Raw genomic sequence first — 21,194 nt, forward strand, 5'->3', positions numbered from 1 at the left:
AAGGACCTTCAGTCTATCACAACGTCATGCTGACACTGAAATTAACAGTAAATACATCATTAGAAGGACAGTACACTGACATATAGGTAATTTAGCTTTTTTTAATGAGTATATCCTTAGCTCCCTAAATAATTACAAAAACAAGTGATAAAGAACACATAACAGTGAACATTAAAAATTACCAGGCTTAGCTTATAATTCAAAAAAGCCCTTCATACTTTTTCAATAAATACAATATCTGGTAAGAAAAAAAAGTGAGGTCGGTAGGGGAGGGATGGATTGGGAGTTTGGGATTAGCAGATACAAACTGTTATACAGAGAACTGACAAACAACAAGGTCCTACTGTATAGCACAGGGAACTACATTCAATGTCCTGGGATGAACCATAATGGAAAAGAATATGAAAAAGTATGTATATATATATACATATAGATATAGATAGATAGATAACTGAATCACTTTGCTGTACAATAGGAATTAACACATTATAAGTCAACTATACTTCAATAAAATAAATTTTTTAGAAAAGTAAACTAAGCTGGCTTATTGATTTAAATTTGTTCAAATCTGTTACTGAAAAGGAACATGCAACAATATAGACCAAATGAAAGGAAACCTACCCTAGTTGTTGCAATACATCTCACTGGACATCTAAATTCTTCCTCCATCTTGGTCAAGGCAATGATGGTTTCTGCAATGGCATTTTTTGTCACTCGGGACCATGCTTCTGACAAATGACCCTAATGAGCAGGATAGAATAATTTAATATAAACAACCAGAAAGGCATAATCAAAGGAGCAGATTCTGTTCTCTGAACATCTCTCACCAAAAAGGAAAATTTATTTGCTAGTGGAATCTTAGATCAAGGGGCATACTTTAATATAAAAATCCTTCACAACTATATGAAAAATTCAACTTTTACTTACTATTTTGATGATTCAAAAGAAAAGAAAATAAAAATTTAAGTTCTCAATACTCTTACAGAGTTCAAGGGCATTTCACCTTACATGTAGATAAAAACATAACAAATACTAGGCTGTCTATGACTGAGAAATTCTGATCATGAAACCCTGTTATTTAACACGGAGCTCCTACAGCTAAGCTAAGTGCTTTAGAAGAGTATTACTGGAACCTGAGAGCATAAATGGGTTCAAATTATAACTACCTTAATTTGCTAACTTGATTTTTACTGAACAACAACATGTTACTCCTAGAGAATTTCAGTGTTCCTAAACATCTTTCATAAATATTTATATCCAGTGAGCATACCCAGAAAGCCTATTTGAGAATGGAAAAAATTCTCCAATTCTCTGATTGAGGAAATGTCCACACTGTTGGGAAAAGTGACAGAACTTCATATTTCCCCGGAATATCCTTACTCGTCTCATACCCACACGCTATCAATCTTTAAAGGGACAGTTCAAATTCCAATTCCTCCTCTTCCAAAATGCTTGCCACCTACTCTACCTCTCAGGAATCTGTCATCCACAGTGTCCTGCCCTCCTCAGGCTGAACTCCTGGAAATACAATGGGATGTGAGGAAACTAACATGGAACAAGCAGTGACAGCCAGGCACTCTGAGAAGTAATTCCCTTTCCTCCGCACTCCAGGACCTCCCTGCAAAAGCAACACCTAAAGACAGCGGTACAGAACGTTCATAAACTGTGAGAACTAAAAAGACAGCGAGAAACCTTTGCTCTGAAAAGCCCTTTTTTTCCTTTAGGCTGTTGGGCTCAGGCTGTTTTTTTAGGGTTCAAAGAGTATACTTTTTTTTTAAGTTTTAAAGTCTTGGAAGACTTACATAATAATTCTCAAGTAAATTAATTGGGAAGCTTGAAATGAACATAGTTTACACAAAGGGCAAATTTATCACCAGCTGGAAAGACAAATCGTGCGATAGTGAACCTACGAAATGGACCTTGTAAGCAAAGCAAAATAACACGAATGTTCTCCTATCAATTCAGCAGAAAGATTATGCTACTCGCTTTGTTAATCAGGTTTCTACTGTACTTCACTGACATAACGATCAGGAGGATGGGAACTTACTGCCGCCATATCCTTAACAAGTTTAATGATGATCTCTGAGATCTGGGTAGGAGTTGAGCCCTTCATCCACCAATGACTCTCACCTCGTCGGATATAACTACAAGAAAAGTCAGCGTTTGTAAACCAATCAGTGAGAGTTACAAATGAGTAAGATGAAAACTGTTATTTCAGCATGCAGCATTTTAATTTTTAAAATGATTCAACCAGTCAGGACATTTTAAAAGATAATTAATGACAACATTATTCGTAATCCATCTCTTCAACCCCAAGGGAGTAGCTATTCTGATATGTGTTCCCTTTCAAATATTTCACTGTTTACATATTATTTTTGTATGCATCTTTTAGAGCAGTACTATTCAAAATGTATCAATAGAACACAAACTATTTGTTACCAGTCCACATAAATATAAGAGCTTGCACCAGAATATGTCAACTATATCACTGAGCATACAGCAAGTCCCCTACATACAAGCCTTCAAGTGACAAACTTTGAAAGATGCAAACGTGCATCTGGTTCCAGCAAGGAACCAGAACCTGTGCCATCAGTGACAGGTGTGAGTGAAATTGCAGCTTGCCCTCCGTCTCCTGTTGCTGACGATCCTTCAGCTCTACCGTCTCCCACCTCCTCTCCCTCCTCCTGTCAGTAACTCTTCTTGTCTGTTCACTCGATGCCAGCCCCGGTATGCCAGCTGTTGTACTGTACTACTGTACTTTTCAGGGTACTGTACCCAGTAAGATTAAAAATGTTTATTTTTTTGTGTTTGTTTTTTATGTATTATTTGTGTGAAAAGTATTGTAAACTTATTACAGTACAGTACTATATAGCCGATTGTGTTAGTTGGGTACCTAGGCTAACTTTGTTGGACTTAACGAACAAACTGTACTTACAAACGCGCTCTTGGAACGGAACTCATTTGTATGTAGGGGACTTACTGTACTACTGTTTAGTTCAGCTCACATTTTTTTCCCCTAGGAAGACTATCCAGATGAAGGAAGCAATATACTTATTTACATTCTAGTGCTATTTGCTTAATGTTATGAATTGGCTCTTTGACTAGCATTATTCCAGACGTCTCTAATCTTCTGCTGTTACACAGAATTCTATAACAAACAGCCCTGTATATATATCCTTCTGCACATATATGAACATGTTTGAGAGAAACAGTTCTACAGAAGTAGAATTGGTAGGTCAAAGGATATGCATATTTTAAATATAGTGATATGTTATCAAACTGACATCCAAAAAGGTTATGGCAATTTACATTAGATGTCTGTTTCTTCATAATTATGCCAATGCAAAGATATTTTACTGTTGTTTTAATCTACATTTCTCTGAATACCAGTGAGGTATCTTTTCATTTACTAATTGGCATTTGTAACTTTTCTTCTCTGAAGTGACTACTCTTGGCATTTATTTTTGTATTGGTTGTTTGTCTTTTTTTTTCATTGATTTATAGTCATTCTTCTAATATTATGACTAATGATTCATTGCCTACTATATAAGTGTTAAATATTTTTTTCCAAGTCAGTTGTTTGTATTTTAAAAGTATTGTCTATTAGTTAATTTTCACTTTTATGTAGCCAAATCTCTGAGCTTTTTCCCCTGTTACTTTTGGGTTCTGTGTTTTATTTAAGGACGTCTTCCTAAATTGAAGATTACAAAAATATTCTTCTATAATTTGTCCCACTAGAGTGTAAAAACAGAAGTATACAAACCTTTAACTGATCTCAAGTTTATTTTGTAATGGTGTGAGGGCCTACAGTTTGTTTTCTTTTTTCTTTTGTATTTGGGAAGTACTCTTAACATCATATAATCAGCAGATTTTCCTTTCCCCAGTAATTTTATAAAAAAATTTAAAAAAAATTTTTGGCTGCGCTGCACAGCATGTGGGATCTTAGTTCCCAGACCAGGGATAGAACCCACGCCCCATGCACTGGAAGGCGGAGTCTTAACCACTGGACCACCTGGGAAGTTCCTCCTCCCTAATTTGAAAAGGCACTTTTATTATACACAGCATTCTCTTTCATACATGGGCCAGTCATTTATGGCTTCTATTTCTGGTAAATAAGCAAACAAGATGGAATTTGAAAGGTCTGAATTCTTCAAACAGTAGCTTACTCTGTTCTATTTTTGTACCAAAACATATGCAATGACCAACCTGGAATTGAAAATCATTGGAAGGGTAACTGTTGTAACTCCTTTGCCCACGGAGGTACCAGCTGTTCCTGTGATGGTGGTTCCTTTGGCTTTTAGCTGTACTGTGAGTGCTTTGGCAATGCATCCTAGAAACATGTCCAAGATACCTAGCTTATTCCAATCTCCTTTCTCTGTTGAATGAATAATATCACTGATATCTGCTGGGGGGAGGGATTTCACTCCTGTAATGCTGGCCAGACGATTAGGGGTGACTTCAGGCAAAACTCGTCTTAGTAAGGAGGTCACCTGGTACAAAAAATAAAAGAATCCTATTTAAAGATTTGGGATTGACATATACACACTGCTATATTTAAAACAGATAACCAACAGGAACCTACTGTACAGCACAGGGAACTCTCCTCAATATTCTATAATAATCTAAATGGGAAAAGAACTTGAAAAAGAATAGATAACATATATATGTATAACTGAATCACTCTGCTGTACGCCTGAAACTAACACAACATTGTTAATCAACTATACACCAATATAAAATAAAAATTAAAAAAAAAGATCGGTGTTTTAAAGTTTTCATCTTTTTTAATGAGTCCAGCTGCTGTTCTATGACTTCAAAAGCTTTGAGAAGGACAGAGAAATGATTTAAACATGATTTAATTTCTCAAGTGGTAACTACCACTCCAGGGCAGCAAGAAAAAAAAAACATGTCTCTTACTTGGTCATTATATACATTATATACCTCATGAATAAGATATTCAGTAGCAGAATACTCTTTTATCACAATAACACATTACTAAAATGGAACATATTTTGTTCTTCCATATTCTCATTATAATGAGTCAAAAAGAAAAACATGGGGTTAAAATACAATCCAAAAACCAAAACATAACCAAAAAAAAAAAAAAAAAAAACCAAACAAAAACCCCTGATTCTCTTTGCTAGAGTAATTTTTAACAATGTTTCAAGTAACAAAATAAGCCTACAGGTAAGTGATGTGATCAGTCACCTGTCTCTGGACGCGTGGAGAGGCGGTGTGGAGCAGTGAAAAGAGGTCCTGGAGCAGAGTCAGCTGCTGGGCCAGATACTGCCGGCCCACGTTGGAGCCGCTCAAGGCTAACACCATGGAGAGCAGCTCAAAGCAGTAGGCGTCGGAGGAGGCATCTTCATCGCTGGGCTGCGAATTGGCGTTTTCTTTGCTTGATATGGCGTGTTCCCATTCTTCACGAACTCTGGTGGCTTCCATGCGAATAGCCTGGACGATGTGAGCACACACCTATTTGAGGGCAACATAAAGAAAATGTAAAAACATTATTTGTAAGGCCTAGTTAAAAAGCAAAACAAAACAAGAATATTAGTTGATACTCAATTTAATACTCTTCCTCCCAGTTAATTGTCCATCATACCATTCTCTTAACTCATCTTAAAAACAATTAAGGAAAACCAGGCAAACCATGATTAAAAATCTGAGTATTTAAATCAACTAGTATAGAAACAAATTATATACTAGTTACCAATTCCCCTGCCTGTGGTTTAAGACATGAAATGAAAACAAATCACCATATTTAATCACTTCTAAGGCACATTTCCCCCACATGCTAACATTTCTATTCATAATGCGCTTTATAATTGATGCAATTCATAATTTAATTGGCAGCAAATTTTTTTAGCGATACATAAAATAACAGCACATTTTACAATTGGTAGCTTCTAAGATTCAATAAAATGCTGTTAAAAAGATAAAGCACACATAAATTTATGTGATTTATTTAAAAGATTTAACGGTGTTGAAAGTTAAAATAATGGCCAATTTAAAACCTAATTCAAAAGTCAATATTTTATTTGACTTCGGAAGGGCTAATTTTGTTATTTAGGCACCCCTAAATGAACCCCCATTATATGAATGATCTAGTGCTACTCCCCCATCTCCTGTTAAAAATATTAACACTGGTTTAGTTAACATTATAATTGCTCAGCAAAATAATATTAAAAAAATCAACCAACAAACAAAAAAACAGGGGGGAAAGGAACACAGGAAATGCAAATGAAATCTGATATAGCTGGGTACTTGACACCAAAATGAAACAAGCCACCTGAAAATGAGAAAAACAAAGAGCAGCAAGGTAAGAAAGTTAACATTCATAACAAAATCTTTCAAGTGATGCAGGTATGCCAATATACTCCTTCCTCTCTAGAAAAAGGCAGACACATTCTGCAGGACCTATCAAAGAGTCAGCATGGAAAAGCCTCCATAAATTTTGGAAAATGCTTTACACCCTAAAAACAAACAAACAAAAACTGATGAAGACAATGAAATGGCTGTTAACCAACCTGTTTTTGTAGGTTAGTCAGTTTACTCCTGCTGAATATGATTCCAACCATATGTTCTTTCAGGTCAGCATCTGAAGTTGCCTTTATACAGCAAAAAGGAAAAGAAGGAAGCGGGCTCTTTCAATAAAATTTGTATATTTGACATTTTGAAGCATCTTGAGAAATAATTATGCAGGTATTTTTACAAGGTGAATTTATTTTAAATGGAGATCTATAATACTAGGACAAAGGATAAAAAGTTTGAAGAAATCACTGTTGGCTAAGGTGGCTATAAAAAGGACAAAATTTCTGAATTTAAGAAATCCAGAGAAGTATACATCACGGATTTCTTTAATCTAGTCAATCTGTGTCATTTTGATTGAATCTATTTCTGAACTCTGAACATTATTAGTTCATATCCTACATTTGGTTCTTAGAAGAGCAACTCAGGAAAATGACATTTGGTTAAGAAAACTCTCTGATAACGGTGGCCTTAAATAAAGCTACTCCAACACCAACAGTAAACAAAGAAGCATATCATAAGAAGAAAACTGAAGGTTGAAGTTTTATAGTGCTTAGCATGTGTATGGCACTCTCTCAAGTGGTGGATAAATATGCAAACATATAAATACACAATCTTATTTAATCCTCACAAAGACCCCATAAGGTAAGATCTGATGTTCTGCCTATTTTACAAGTAAGAAAACTGAGGCAAACCACCCTTGTATTAGAATTAAAAATAACTCTTGGTTTCACTTTTCTTAGGATAGAGAAAGCCACAAGAGAATGTCACTCCCACCTTAACAATGAGAAAAGCTGATAATCTACAAAACCATAACTTTTTGGGTGCCCATCAGAGAGCTGAGATGGGCAACCAGGTGAACTAAAATCTAAATAGACAAATCCATATAGTTGGACACTTCAGAATTCTTTCTGTACCTGATAGAACAAGAAAATGAGCAAAGAAACAAAAATCAGCAAGGTTCTTACAGACCTGAACAAAACTATCAGCCAACTGAATTAATCAATATTTATAGAACCCTTCACAGAACAGCAGCAGGGTTCATATTCGATTCCAGTGTACATGGACATTCACTAAACTATACCATACTATGAGCCAGAATTCAGGTCTTAACAGTTTTAAAAGGGATGAAATTATACGAAGTTTATATATATTTTTTACTGTGATAGAATTAAACTAGAAATCAATAATACAAAGCTATCAGGAAATCTCCCAAATATTTAGAAATTAATTACCCAGGGGTCAAGGAAGAAATCAAAATAGAAGTCAGAAAATATTTTTGAATTTAATGAAATGAAAAAAACAATGCACCCAAATGTGTGACACTAAAGCAGTGCTTAGAAGATTACAGCATTACTTATATGAGAAAAGAAAGGTCTCGAGTCATCATATTAGGACCTTAGGAAACCAGAAAAAGAACGAATCAAATCCAGAGCAAACAGTTGGAAAGATATAATAAAAGAAGATACATCACTACAGAGTCTAAGGATAGTAAGAGTATATTATGAACAACTTATGCCAATAAATTCAGCAACTTAGATAAAATGGGCAAATTACTTGGAAGACAGAACTACCAAAGCTCACTCAAAAAAAAATGGGTAACTGCAATATCCCTGTATCTACTAAGGAAAGTAAATTTGTAGAATAAATTTTTTTTTTTGCTACTTAAAATACTAGTAGATTATACATTAACAAATGAATTCCTTTTAGATAGTACGGACTTTTAACTTCTTTCATAATTCACTTTGCTTTTTTTGACATACCATACTATTCATTCATTTAAAGTGTACAGTTCAATGGTTTATATATTATACATGCACAAATCAGTGCAACCATCACCACAGTCAATTTTAGAGCATTTTCATCACCCCAAAAAGAAACAGTGTGCCATTCAGCTATCAGGCCTCTAGTTAACCTTCTTTTTTATTAAAGAAAAATAAACTGCATATAAGCAAATACAGCATATCCATTAACATACATAGCAATATATGGATTATTTTACTTAATAAAAGAAAATGAAAAAAGAAAAATACATAAGAAATCCATTCTGATAAAAATTCTCAGCAAACTAGAAACAGAAGGAACCTCCTCAAACTGATTAAGAGCAGTTACAAAAAATCTATGGTGAAAGACTGAATACTTTCTTTTTACGATCTAGAAAAGGAAGGCTAATCTCACTACTTTTATTCAACATGGTACTGAAGGTCGTAGCCAGTGCAATAACATAAGATTGGAAAGGAAGAAGTAAAACTGACTTTCTTTGAAGACTACATGATTATCTATGAAGAAAATCCCAAAGATACTACAAAAAAGCTTCCAGAACTAATAAGTGGATTTAAGGAGACCATAGGATATAGTTTTAATACAAAAAGTCAATTGTATTTTTATATACTAGAAATGAATAACTGGAAAGTGAAATTAAAAATATCATTTACAATAGCATCAAAACCATGAAATGTTTAGGGATCAATTTAATAAAATGTGTAAGACAGGTACACAGAACTGAACTATGAAACACTGCTGGCAGAAATTAAAGAAGATCTAAATAAATGGACAGATCTAAATAAGTATCATATTCACGGACAGGAACACTCAATATTAAGAGGTCAATTCTCCCCAAACCGACTTAGCACGTTGGTGCAATTCCAATCAATATTCCAGTAGGTCTTTCTTTCTTTCTTTCTTTCTTTCTTTCTTTCTTTCTTTCTTTCTTTCTTTCTTTCTTTCTTCCTTCCTTCCTTCCTTCCTTCCTTCCTTCCTTCCTTCCTTCCTTCCTTCCTTCCTTCTTTCTTTCTTTCTTTCTTTCTTTCTTTCTTTCTTTCTTTCTTTCTTTTTCTTTCTTTCTTTCTTTCTTTCTTTCTTTCTTTCTTTCTTTCTTTCTTTCTTTCTTTTTCTTTCTTTCTTATTTATTTATTTATTTATTTATTTATTTATTTATTTATTTATTTATTTGTTGGGGAGGAAGAAAGTGACAATCTGATTTTAAGCTTTCTATGGAAATGGGAAGGGACTTGGAATAGCCAAAACAACTTCGAAAAAGAACTTGATTGGAATCTTATCTCATGATTCTCTATAAAGCTACAGTAATCAAGACAGCCTGATGCTGGTGTAAGAATATACGTGTAGATTAATGAAACAGAATAGGGTTCAGAAAGAGACCTATACATTTATAGTGAATTGATTATTGATAAAGAATAGTCTTTTCATCAAATGGTAGTAGAAGAATTGAACATCTACATGCCAAAAAAATGAACCACAACCCTTAGCTCATACGGTACAGAAAAACTCGAAATGTACATAGTTCTAAATAAAAGAACTAAAGTTCTAAGGTTTCTAGAAGAAAACAGGAGAAAATCTTTGTTACCTTAATTAGATAAGACACAAAAATCATAAGTCATTTAAAAAAATAGATAAACTGGACTTTATCAAAATTAAAAACTATCTCAGAACAGAATAAAAAAAAAAAATGAAGAGAACTGAGGACAGTCTCAGAGACCTCTGGGACAACATTAAACACACAAACGTTCGAATTATAGGGGTCCCAGAAGAAAAGAAAAAGAAAGGGACTGAGAAAATATTTGAAGAGATTATAGTTGAAAACTTCCCTAATATGGGAAAGGAAATAGTCAATCAAGTCCAGGAAGTGCAGACAGTCCCATACAGGATAAATCCAAGGAGAAACACGCCAAGACACATATTAATCAAATTATCAAAAATTAAATACAAAGAAAAAATATTGAAAGCAGCAAGGGAAAAACAACAAATAACATACAAGGGAATCCCCATAAGCTTAACAGCTGATCTTTCAGCAGAAACTCTGCAAGCCAGAAGGGAGTGGCAGGACATATTTAAAGTGATGAAAGGGAAAAACCTACAACCAAGATTATTCTCCCCAGCAAGGATCTCATTCAGATTCGATGGAGAAATTAAAACCTTTACAGACAAGCAAAAGCTAAGAGAATTCAGCACCACCAAACCAGCTTTACAACAAATGCTAAAGGAACTTCTCTAGGCAGGAAACACAAGAGAAGGAAAAGACCTACAATAACAAACCCAAAACAACTAAGAAAATGGTCATAGGAACATACGTATCGATAACTACCTTAAATGTAAACGGATTAAGTGCTCCAACCAAAACATATAGACTGGCTGAATGGATACAAAAACAAGACCCATATATATGCTGTCTACAAGAGACCCACTTCAGACCTAGGGACACATACAGACTGAAAGTGAGGGGATGGAAAAAGATATTCCATGTAAACGGAAATCAAAAGAAAGCAGGGGTAGGAATTCTCATATCAGACAAAATAGACTTTAAAATAAAAACTATCACAAGAGACAGAGAAGGACACTACACAATAATCAAGGGATCAACCCAAGAAGAAGACATAACAATTGTAAATATTTAGGCACCCAGCACAGGAGCACCTCAATACATAAGGCAAATGCTAACAGCCATAAAAGGGGAAATCGACAGTAACACAATCATAGTAGGGGACTTTAACACCCCACTTTCACCAATGGACAGATCACCCAAAATGAAAATAAATGAGGAAACACAAGCTTTAAATGATACATTAAACAAGAAGGACTTAATTGATACTTATAGGATATTCCATCCGAAAACAACAGAACACACTTTCTTCTCAAGTGCTCATGGACACTCTCCAGGATAGATCATATCTTGGGTCACAAATCAAGCCTTGGTAAATTTAAGAAAACTGAAATCGTATCAATTATCTTTTCTGACCACAATGGTATGAAACCAGATATCAATTACAGGAAAAAAATCTGTAAAAAATACAAACACATGGAGGCTAAACAACACGCTACTAAATAACCGAGAGATCACTGAAGAGATCAAAAGGGAAATCAAAAAATACCTAGAAACAAATGACAATGAAAACATGATGACCCAAAACCTATGGGATGCAGCAAAAGCAGTTTAAGAGGGAAGTTTATAGCAATACAATCCTAACTCAAGAAACAAGAAACATCTCAAATAAACAACCTAACCTTACACCTAAAGCAATTACAGAAAGAACAAAAGAACCCCAAAATTAGCAGAAGGAGAGAAATCATAAAGATCAGATCATAAATAAACGAAAAGGAAATGAAGGAAACGATAGCAAAGATCAATAAAACTAAAAGCTGGTTCTTTGAGAAGATAAACAAAATTGATAAACCATTAGCCAGACTCATCAAGAAAAAAAGGGAGAAAACTCAAATCAACAGAATTAGAAATGAAAAAGGAGAAGTTACAACAGACACTGCAGAAATACAAAGGATCGTGAGAGATTACTACGAGCAACTATATGCCAATAAAATGGACAACTTGGAAGAAATGGACAAATTCTTAGAAAAGTACAACCTTCCAAGACTGAACCAGGAAGAAGTCGAAAATATAAACAGACCAATCCCAAGCACTGAAATTGAAACTGTGATTAAAAGTCTACCAACAAACAAAAGCCCAGGACCAGATGGCTTCTTCACAGGCGAATTCTATCAAACATGTAGAGAAGAGCTAACACCTATCCTTCTCAAACTCTTCCAAAATATAGCAGAGGGAGGAACACCCCCAAACTCATTCTACGAGGCCACCATCACCCTGATACCAAAACCAGACAAAGATGTCACAAAAAAAGAAAACGACAGGCCAATATCAATGATGAACATAGATGCACAAATCCTCAACAAAATACTAGCAAACAGAATCCAACAGCATCTTAAAAGGATCATACATCATGACCAAGTGGGGTTCATCCCAGGAATGCAAGGATTCTTCAACATACGCAAATCAATCAGTGTGATACACCATATCAACCAGCTGAAGGATAAAAACCATATGATCATCTCAATAGATGCAGAAAAGGCTTTTGACAAAATTCAACACTGATTTATGATAAAAACCCTCCAGAAAGTAGGCATAGAGGGAACTTACCTCAACATAATAAAGGCCATATATGACAAACCCACAGCCAACATCGTTCTCAATGGTGAAAAACTAAAACCATTTCCACTAAGATCAGGAACAAGACAAGGTGGCCCACTCTCACCACTATTATTCAACAGAGTTTTGGAAGTTTTAGCTACAGCAATTGGAGACAAAAAAGAAATAAAAGGGATCGAAATCGGAAAAGAAGTAAAACTGTCACTATTTGCAGATGACATGATACTATACATAGAGAATCCTAAAGATGTTACCAGAAAACTACTAGAGCTGATCAATGAATTTGGTAAAGTAGCAGGATACAAAATTAATGCACAGAAATCTCTTGCATTCCTATACACTAATGATGAAAAATCTGAAAGAGAAATTAAGGAAACACTCCCATTTACCACTGCAACGAAAAGAATGAAAATACCTAGGAATAAAGCTATCTAAGGAGACAAAAGACTTGTATGCAGAAAACTAAGACACTGATGAAAGAAATTAAAGAGGACACCAACAGATGGAGAGACATACCATGTTCTTGGGTTGGAAGAATCAACATTGTGAAAATGACTATACTACCCAAAGGAATCCACAGATTCAATACAATCCCTATCAAACTACCAACAGAATTTTTCACAGAACTAGAACAAAAAATTTCACAATTTGTATGGAAACACAAAAGACCCTGAATAGCCAAAGCAATATTGAGAAAGGAAAACGGAGCTGGAGGAATCAGGCTCTCGGACTTCAGACTATACTACAAAGCTACAGTAATCAAGACAGTATGGTACTTGCACAAAAACAGAAATATAGATCAATGGAACAGGACAGAAAGCCCAGAGGTAAACACACGCACATATGGTCACCTTATCTTTGATAAAGGAGGCAAGAATATAAAACGGAGAAAAGACAGCCTCTTCAATAAGTGGTGCTGGGAAAACTGGACAGCTACAGGTAAAAGAATGAAATTAGAACACTCCCTAACACCATACACAAAAATACACTCAAAATGGATTAAAGACGTAAATGTAAGGCCAGACACTATAAAACTCTTCGAGGAAAACATAGGCAGAACAGTCTTAGGACATAAATCACAGCAAGATCCTTTTTGACCCACCTCCTAGAGAAATGGAAATAGAAACAAAAAGAAACAAATGGGACCTAATGAAACTTAAAAGCTTTTGCACAGCAAAGGAAACCATAAACAAGATGAAAAGACGGCCCTCAGAATGGGAGAAAATATTTGCAAACAAAGCAACTGACAAAGGATTAATCTCCAAAATTTACAAGCAGCTCATGCAGGTCAATATAAAAAAAAAAACCAAACAAACAACCCAGTCCAAAAATGGACAGAAGACCTAAATAGACATTTCTCCAAAGAAGATATAGATTGCCAACAAACACATGAAATTGAGTTATTTGTAGTGAGGTGGATGGACCCAGAGACTGTCATACAGAGGGAAGTCAGTCAGAAAGAGAAAAACAAATACTGTACGCTAACACGTATTTATGGAATCTAAAAAAAAAAAAAAAAAAATTTGTTCTGAAGAACCTAGGGGCAGGACAGGAATAAATAAAGACACAGACATAGAGAATGGACTTGAGGACACGGGGAGGGGGAAGGGTAAGCTGGGACAAAGTAAGAGAGTGGCATGGACATATATACACTACCAAATGTAAGATAGATAGCTAGTGGGAAGCAGCTGCATAGCACAGGGAGATCAGCTCGGTGCTCTGTGACCACCTAGAGGGGTGGGATAAGGAGGGTGGGAGGGAGACGCAAGAGGGAGGAGATATGGGGATATATGTATACGTATAGCTGATTCACTTTGTTATAAAGCAGAAACTAACACACCATTGTAAAGCAATTATACTCCAATAAAGATGTTAAAAAAAAGACCATATTAAAAAAAATAATAAAAACATTAAAAGGCTACTTTCTACAGGGGGTTCCATTAAATAACACCTGGGAAAAGGCAACACTATAGGGGCAGAAAATAGCTCAGTGGTTGCCAGGGGCTAGGAATGAGATGAGGGGATTGAATCCAAAGGAACAACGGGGAAATTCTGGGAGAGATGTGTTTTAAAACTTGCTTGTAATGATTTCACCACTGTATACATTGGTCAAAATTTGAAACGATGCAGTTTAAAAAGATGAATTTTTTGTATGTAAATTTTACTTCAAAAACCTGACTTATAAAATGATTCCCTTAAAAGTTATGTTATCTCACCAGCATTGAACCACTAGCATAACCTTTCCTATTCAATCTTAATGCCTCAGCATACACTCTCCTACAGTTAGGCCAGCCTCTTCAAGGCGCCCTTGCTCCCATCCTATTAATCTGACTGTCATCCATTCTCTTTCAGGTCTAACTGCTTCTAATATCCCCCAAGAAGCCTTCTCTGACCACTCCAGGGCACAATAACCTCAATGTACTCTGAAATCCTGACATGCAACTGACATGCAATTTTTCACACATTTAATAAGTAGATTATATACTGTAGAGTATTCCTGTTGATCTGCTTTTGGGAGGGAGGGGATGGACTGTTCACATCTAAGAACAGAAGGTAAGCTTTTTGAGGGCTTGTTACCAGCTTGTAAGGTTATTTAGCAAAGAACTGACATTTGTTAAAATTCAGCTGATTTAATGAGTAGTTATTCAGTCTTGCAGTCGTGCAAATATCTCCTAAAGATGCTGAAAAAAATTACCAGAGTTTATGAAATCCCTTTTTTTTTTTTTTTTTTTTTTTTTACAGAACCCAAATAGAAAAATGTGGATGATTTAGATGCTACTGCATCAGAAGGCACAGGGTTAGCCTAGGTAAGTCCTTGAAATTATCTTTCAAAGGGCTGACAAGTTGATTATTTACAGCATCTAAAGACACAAGAATATGAAGACTAGTCAGAGTTGAACTCTCTTTTTGAAAATGGATGAGGTTCTCCTCTTAGATATAGTGCTTTAGTTTAGACCAAATAAGTTAGGCAAATGCATTTTAGAAGAAATTTCAAGAACAGTATAAAGAACAGGTTATTCCAATAAAAATTTACTGAACACATGTGTGTTTACGCCATGGTGGATATAAAGACAAACCAGACATGTACTTTGTCTTTAAGAAGGTATAATTAAGTAGAAGATATAAAACATGTATACAAATAAACCTAACAAGAGAGAAAACAAGAAGAGACACAGAAATTACTATGAAGCTTAGCAGAGGACATACTACTTTGTGTCTTCTCCGTGACCTTCTTTATGATTTCCCCTGAACAATCATAAAGGAGGCTGGCTCATGGAGAAGACAGTATTTTTGAGCTGAACCGTGAAGGACAGAGAAGATGGAGGAAGGCGCACATCACAGTCAATGACGAAGCTGATTTTACAAATGTCAACATTTGAACACAACAGCCCAACGTTTAGAGCAAATTTTGTTGCTACTTAAAATACTAGCTAGATCATACATGAACAAAAAGTGAATATCTTCTGATAGTTCCTTCCTCTTCTTTCTAATTAAAGTAAAAACTATTAACTTTAGTTTTAGTTAAAGATACAGAAACTAGTATCACATATACATTAAAATACACAGCAACACATGGATTATTTCAGTGAACAAAAGTAACAAAGTGAAAAAGGGAAATAAATATTTTTAGACTATAAATAAATACATTGTATACTTTTTCTTCTCCTTCAGGTGATGACAATAGTGCTTTTTCCTCTTGTTCTGGTGTGGGTTCAGCATCTCCAGAGATGAGCTTTCCAAATACCTGGTGGAGAAGAGAGGGAGGTGAGAACAACTCAATGGCAGAACCTCCTCTGAGAAGGCTAGAGGACTCAGTAGCTGGCTCTGTGGGCTTTATGCTACTAGGCTATTCCTACTGCACACCTCTACTCTTCAGGAGATGAATGCAAAATGAAATACAAGAATTCAGGGCTATGAGAAGAAAAAAACGGGCCATGTTTGTAGCCAGCAACCTCTAACAAGCTTTCCAAAATATTTTGTTAACCTCTTGATATTACTGTTGAAGTAGTATATTATTTCAATTTATCCTGTGTTAGAAAATATGTAGTAAGGACACTCACCTGTGATGTAATAAGTCTGAACACTCGTAGAGTCTCAGCTTCACAGTTCCTTTGCTGGGCCACACTGGCTGAAATCTGGCCAGCAATTTTTGTGCTTTCGCCATCCTTCCAGCCCAGAACCTTAACTTGTCGAACTCTCAGTGTATTTTCTGGGCCCTTTAATTCAATTTTGATGATGTGATTATCCCCTCCTGGAAGTTCACTTGTTACCCAACCAATGTGCCTGGAATCCAGATCAACCTAGGAGAGGAGAAAAGGGATAGAAACCTGATACAGGTGTACTACTATTTTATCACTGTCCTAGACTTTGCATTAATAACAGCAAGCTCAAATAACAAATAATTGTACCCACAGAAAAGTTTATTAGATTATTTCACACTGATTATCTTATTTAAACCTTGTGAGGATAATATAATACTATAGTAGCTACAGATGAAGAAAGTGAGGTTAACACAGATGGCAGACGTCTAGTAAGCGATGGGAGTTGAGAATTCAAATGCAGGTCTGCTTACTGTATGGCTTCTGAGCACAAGTTACATAAGTGAAACCACTGCAAACAATTTACATGACTGTACCTACACTGACTGTAAGTAGAAATACTCACATGATCAGCAATGAAGTCCTGTTTTGTGCATCTTCACATGAAAGCACATGTAAAGGAAGGATTTTTGCTGTGCAGTTACTTAATATATTTTACTTTTGAAGAAAAATTATATAATATGTAAATTCACATTGGTCATTACTTATTTCAGTATTTTTCATTGAGAATACAACTTTTTTTCAAGGATTATATTTCAGTGTACTGTAAAATGGTTTTTGACACTATTCACTCACAAGTAAGTGAGTTTATACAGAATCTCGGTCACATGCCCAAATAGAACTTAACTTGTTTCTAGAGTTGCTTTGTAAATTGACTTTCAACCTGGATATAGTCGCAGTGTTATAACTGAAAGATTTTCAAGCTACAGGACAACAACCTACATTTCAACCTGAAGTGTGGGTGAATTAAGATGACAGTTGTGAATCAGATCTATGATGAATTTTAAGGCACCCTGAATCTCTGCAGGGGAGCAGGAGTCAGGGTGGAGGGCTATAGGCACGGTATACTTGCTCATCACTAGAGAAATTTAGGGAAATAATGGGTAAGATGTTTAGAACAGAGATGGTTGTAACTATTCCTATACATGGACCATTTGCCAATTTAGTGTTTTGTAAATAGACGATTTCCTATAATACTTGGGTGGCATGCCAAAATTAGAACTCAACAGTGGAGAATGAGAAGAAGAAATTTCTCCCTGGGCAGCAAAACATTTAGTGACAAAGTTTTAATTACCTGCTTTATTCTGCACAAATCTTCTACTGCTTTGCCAGTTAAGAAGGTCATTGAGGTAACTTTATTCTGAAATAAACAATTCAAAATAGTTACTATGCCATGTTCCTGGCTCCAGAACTGACAGTGATTTCGTACAGCCTATCAATATAACATCAACTCTTCTGCCTGTCTTTTACGGTCCTTCCTAACTGACTTCATTCCATCTGTCCAACCAATGACAGTTCCTACAACTCCAGTCTTTTCTTTTTCTCACAAACTCCATCTTGAATCTCACATTTCAGCCCTTCTCTATGGGCTCTGAGAGAGGACGTTGGCATTCCCTCTTTTCATTCAAAGTCTAATCATTTAAATTCTATCTTTATCATGACGGCTTTCAGCAACTTGCCTTGCTACTCATGTCCCATTTTTATCACATTATTCTCATTGTTTCCGGCTGTAAAACGGAGGAAGACAGGTAGCTTAGGCAACAAATACTTGTGAGCATCATGATGGACCCAGACGGCCTTAGGGACTTGGAGAAGGATATATGAGAGGGATAGGTTCTATCCCCTCGAGATCCTTGTCAAACTAGGGAAGGAACATTAACACATAAAGTAAAATATCAAAAGAAATTCAATACCTTTAAGTACTGAAAAGAGTCACAATGGTACTAGAGCCAGAGACCTTAAGTCTGAGTAAGTTTTATGCCAAGCACGTCAAGAAAGAGACTGACATACTAATTCCTTGGAGAGCTGCATACTTTAAGTGCTATAGGCTGATGCAATTCAAATCAACAAGTGCTGTGTTTACGGCAGTGCGGTGGGCAGGCTGGGGGGACACAGAGGTATGTAAGTCTTAATGATGCATAGAAATTAGAGGAGGTTTCCTAAAAGAAAAGCTGATGTCAGCATACATACTGGGGCTTTTAAAAATGAATATTATCATGATTATCTCTCATAAAAGACAAAAATGTCAAATTGAGTGCAACCATTGTTTTGAGGGAAAGTGTGTCCTAGCTTACAACATGAATCAAAGATAACACTGTACTGAGCAGTGAGTTCCTGACAGAAAAATGTTTTGATTTGTTATGCTTGACTTTCAAGTAAGATAAAGTAGTTGTACCAACTGAACTGCTGGGTCTCAAGAGGAGGTAAGCTAGTGATATACTAGCTAAGCCTTTATTCCTTATTCAATCTGAGCTGATGGACAGAAGCTGGGGTGACTGTGGACGGCAAGGAGTGCTCTGACTGCACACTGAACTTCTGTGGTTGGCGTTCCCCACACAGGAGACCCAAGCCCATCACTTTGGCTGTCCCTGGGAAAGGAAACACACAAATGGGACCAGAGCAGCTTGGCAATGGCCCAAGGGGACTTATTAATACTATATCTGCTAGCAAGCCACTTCCATTCAGAGGGAAAAAAATCCCAAGAAGTATTCTTCCCCAGGAATGGGGTAAAAGCGTGGGAGTTTGGTAGCTGGTGCTACTTTTTTCTCGGCTCTGAACACTCAAGTAAATAGGATGCTTTTTCCTGTTCAGTGCTTTTTGTAGAAGAGTGCTCAATTCAGTGGAAACATGTAGACAGGCTAGAGCTAGGGAGAATGTAAAGTATGATGACTTAGGTTAGTCCAGGAACTTCCCCCAATTCCCTCATGATGGCCGGGGGTGAGGATTAACAACTGAAAGCTAATTACACTATCAGTTAAAGTGTATTAAGTGACATCAGAGTAATATAAAAAAGAACCCAGAGGAGAGAAAGAGTAATCTTTATAGATGAGGTACTGGGAGAGGATTTGTCTATCGGGTCTTAGATTTGGGAAGGATATGAAAAGCAGAGTTTAAGGAGAGGACTTCCAGGCCAAGGAAATAGCTTGAACAGGGGCATGGAGGTAAAAAAATCATGAAATAGATATTTATATTGCTTAGCTATAGCCATGGTATATTCGTAATCAGACCTTGGCTTAGAATTGGTATTCCACAGTGCTCCCAGTCATATCAACCTGTTTTTAGACTTAAGATTTATTTTAGAACTATAACAATATAGTTTGGTTGGTGAATTCCAGATGAAAATCTTTTTGCTAAAACTCAGAAATGAGACTGCATGATAAATAAAGGTCTGAAAAGAACTAACGAACCACAAATTAAGTTTCCTTTCTTACCCCAAGATCTCGGGAATTGTCCACATGAACAGATACATAGCGGGCATTGATTCCTTTCACACAGTTGATGGTGACATTCTTAGTTTTGTTTTTATCCTCATCTCCTGATTCCCAGAAGGTTTCTGTGGAACCATCTGTCAAACTGCCAATCATGGCAGGTCGGCTAGAAGTTTTTATGTCAACAATGCTGGTTAAGTCCTTTAAGCACATTACAATGCATAATTCCTACCAGAAACAAATATACATAATTATAACACTCAAATGGACATCTCCCATGATAATAAAACGAACAGACATGAGATAAGAAATAGCAGTAAGAATCAAATTATTCAGAAGTAATTTTCGGTTTCTCCTTCAATACATTGTTGAGTATTAACAGTGCTAAATGACTGACCTGACTCATAGCTTCAAAGCCAGACTGTATGCTGATGCTGAAACTCTCCTCACTGTCTCCATCATCTGATTTTGACAAAATATTGTTAATGTGATGAAAGACGTTGCTCTGATGGAGGAACTGGTGATCAGATTGCTTGAATTTCAGACTCCAGCATCTAAAAAGGCATAAGTAATACATTAAAAAATTCTTTTTCGGGAACCGCTAAGGAATTCCTGGAAAAAAGCACTCTACAGCTAATATTTCAAGAAATCTTAATGCTCTAGGTACAAAAAATACAAATTTTAAAAATTCAAGAAACAAAATTATTTCTACTGGCTTTTATTTATTTATTTATTTATTTTGAGAAATAAAGGTCATTTCTTTCGAACAATATAAATTCTAAGGAAAGTTCACCCGTTTTCAAACTGGATACATGAAGGTCAAGGCTACAGAAGCAAAAAAGGTAATAAATCAGTTTTGTAGACAAGTGTTACCCCAACTCTAAGAGCCTCTTAAATGTATTAGTCTTACAATTCTGTACTAATCCATCAGAGTATAACACACTTTGTACTTCAAAAATCTTGCGAGGAGGAAACAAAATCTCCTCTCTGCTGGTCTTATCGTTAGGGATGTGGGTGGCCAAAATCACTCCTTCAACCTATTTCTTATAAAAATCAGTGGAGGATTTATTTATATGTGTAGCCTAGTACATGGCTCTAATGACAAGGTCCACAATGTAAAAGTAATGCTGAATCTCAGCAGGTTTGGACTTAAAGGAGGCGATGCTCTTCAAGGTAGTTTTA

The 21,194-nt window shown here is 35.8% G+C and overlaps 1 protein-coding gene across 11 annotated transcripts in view; it reads right to left on the minus strand.

The window, feature by feature from the left end:
- The window catches only part of MYCBP2 (MYC binding protein 2), a 277,195-nt gene that overhangs the window by 14,337 nt on the left and 241,664 nt on the right, over nucleotides 1-21,194 (minus strand). For 9 of the 11 annotated variants that reach the window (XM_068527032.1, XM_068527035.1, XM_068527030.1 and 6 more), the window contains 10 exons: nucleotides 20,410-20,566; nucleotides 20,016-20,240; nucleotides 17,879-17,944; nucleotides 16,546-16,785; nucleotides 16,131-16,229; nucleotides 6,531-6,611; nucleotides 5,209-5,475; nucleotides 4,207-4,490; nucleotides 2,048-2,144; nucleotides 622-741 (listed from right to left, as the gene is read on the minus strand). In XM_068527032.1, coding sequence (XP_068383133.1) covers nucleotides 622-741; nucleotides 2,048-2,144; nucleotides 4,207-4,490; nucleotides 5,209-5,475; nucleotides 6,531-6,611; nucleotides 16,131-16,229; nucleotides 16,546-16,785; nucleotides 17,879-17,944; nucleotides 20,016-20,240; nucleotides 20,410-20,566 — 1,636 coding nt within the window. The remainder of the gene's footprint in view (nucleotides 1-621; nucleotides 742-2,047; nucleotides 2,145-4,206; nucleotides 4,491-5,208; nucleotides 5,476-6,530; nucleotides 6,612-16,130; nucleotides 16,230-16,545; nucleotides 16,786-17,878; nucleotides 17,945-20,015; nucleotides 20,241-20,409; nucleotides 20,567-21,194) is intronic. The other 2 variants (XM_068527036.1, XM_068527027.1) reach the window with 1 other exon arrangement.

Source organism: Eschrichtius robustus, chromosome 18 (assembly GCF_028021215.1).
Source record: "Eschrichtius robustus isolate mEscRob2 chromosome 18, mEscRob2.pri, whole genome shotgun sequence".
Classification (NCBI taxonomy): Eukaryota; Metazoa; Chordata; class Mammalia; order Artiodactyla; family Eschrichtiidae; genus Eschrichtius; species Eschrichtius robustus.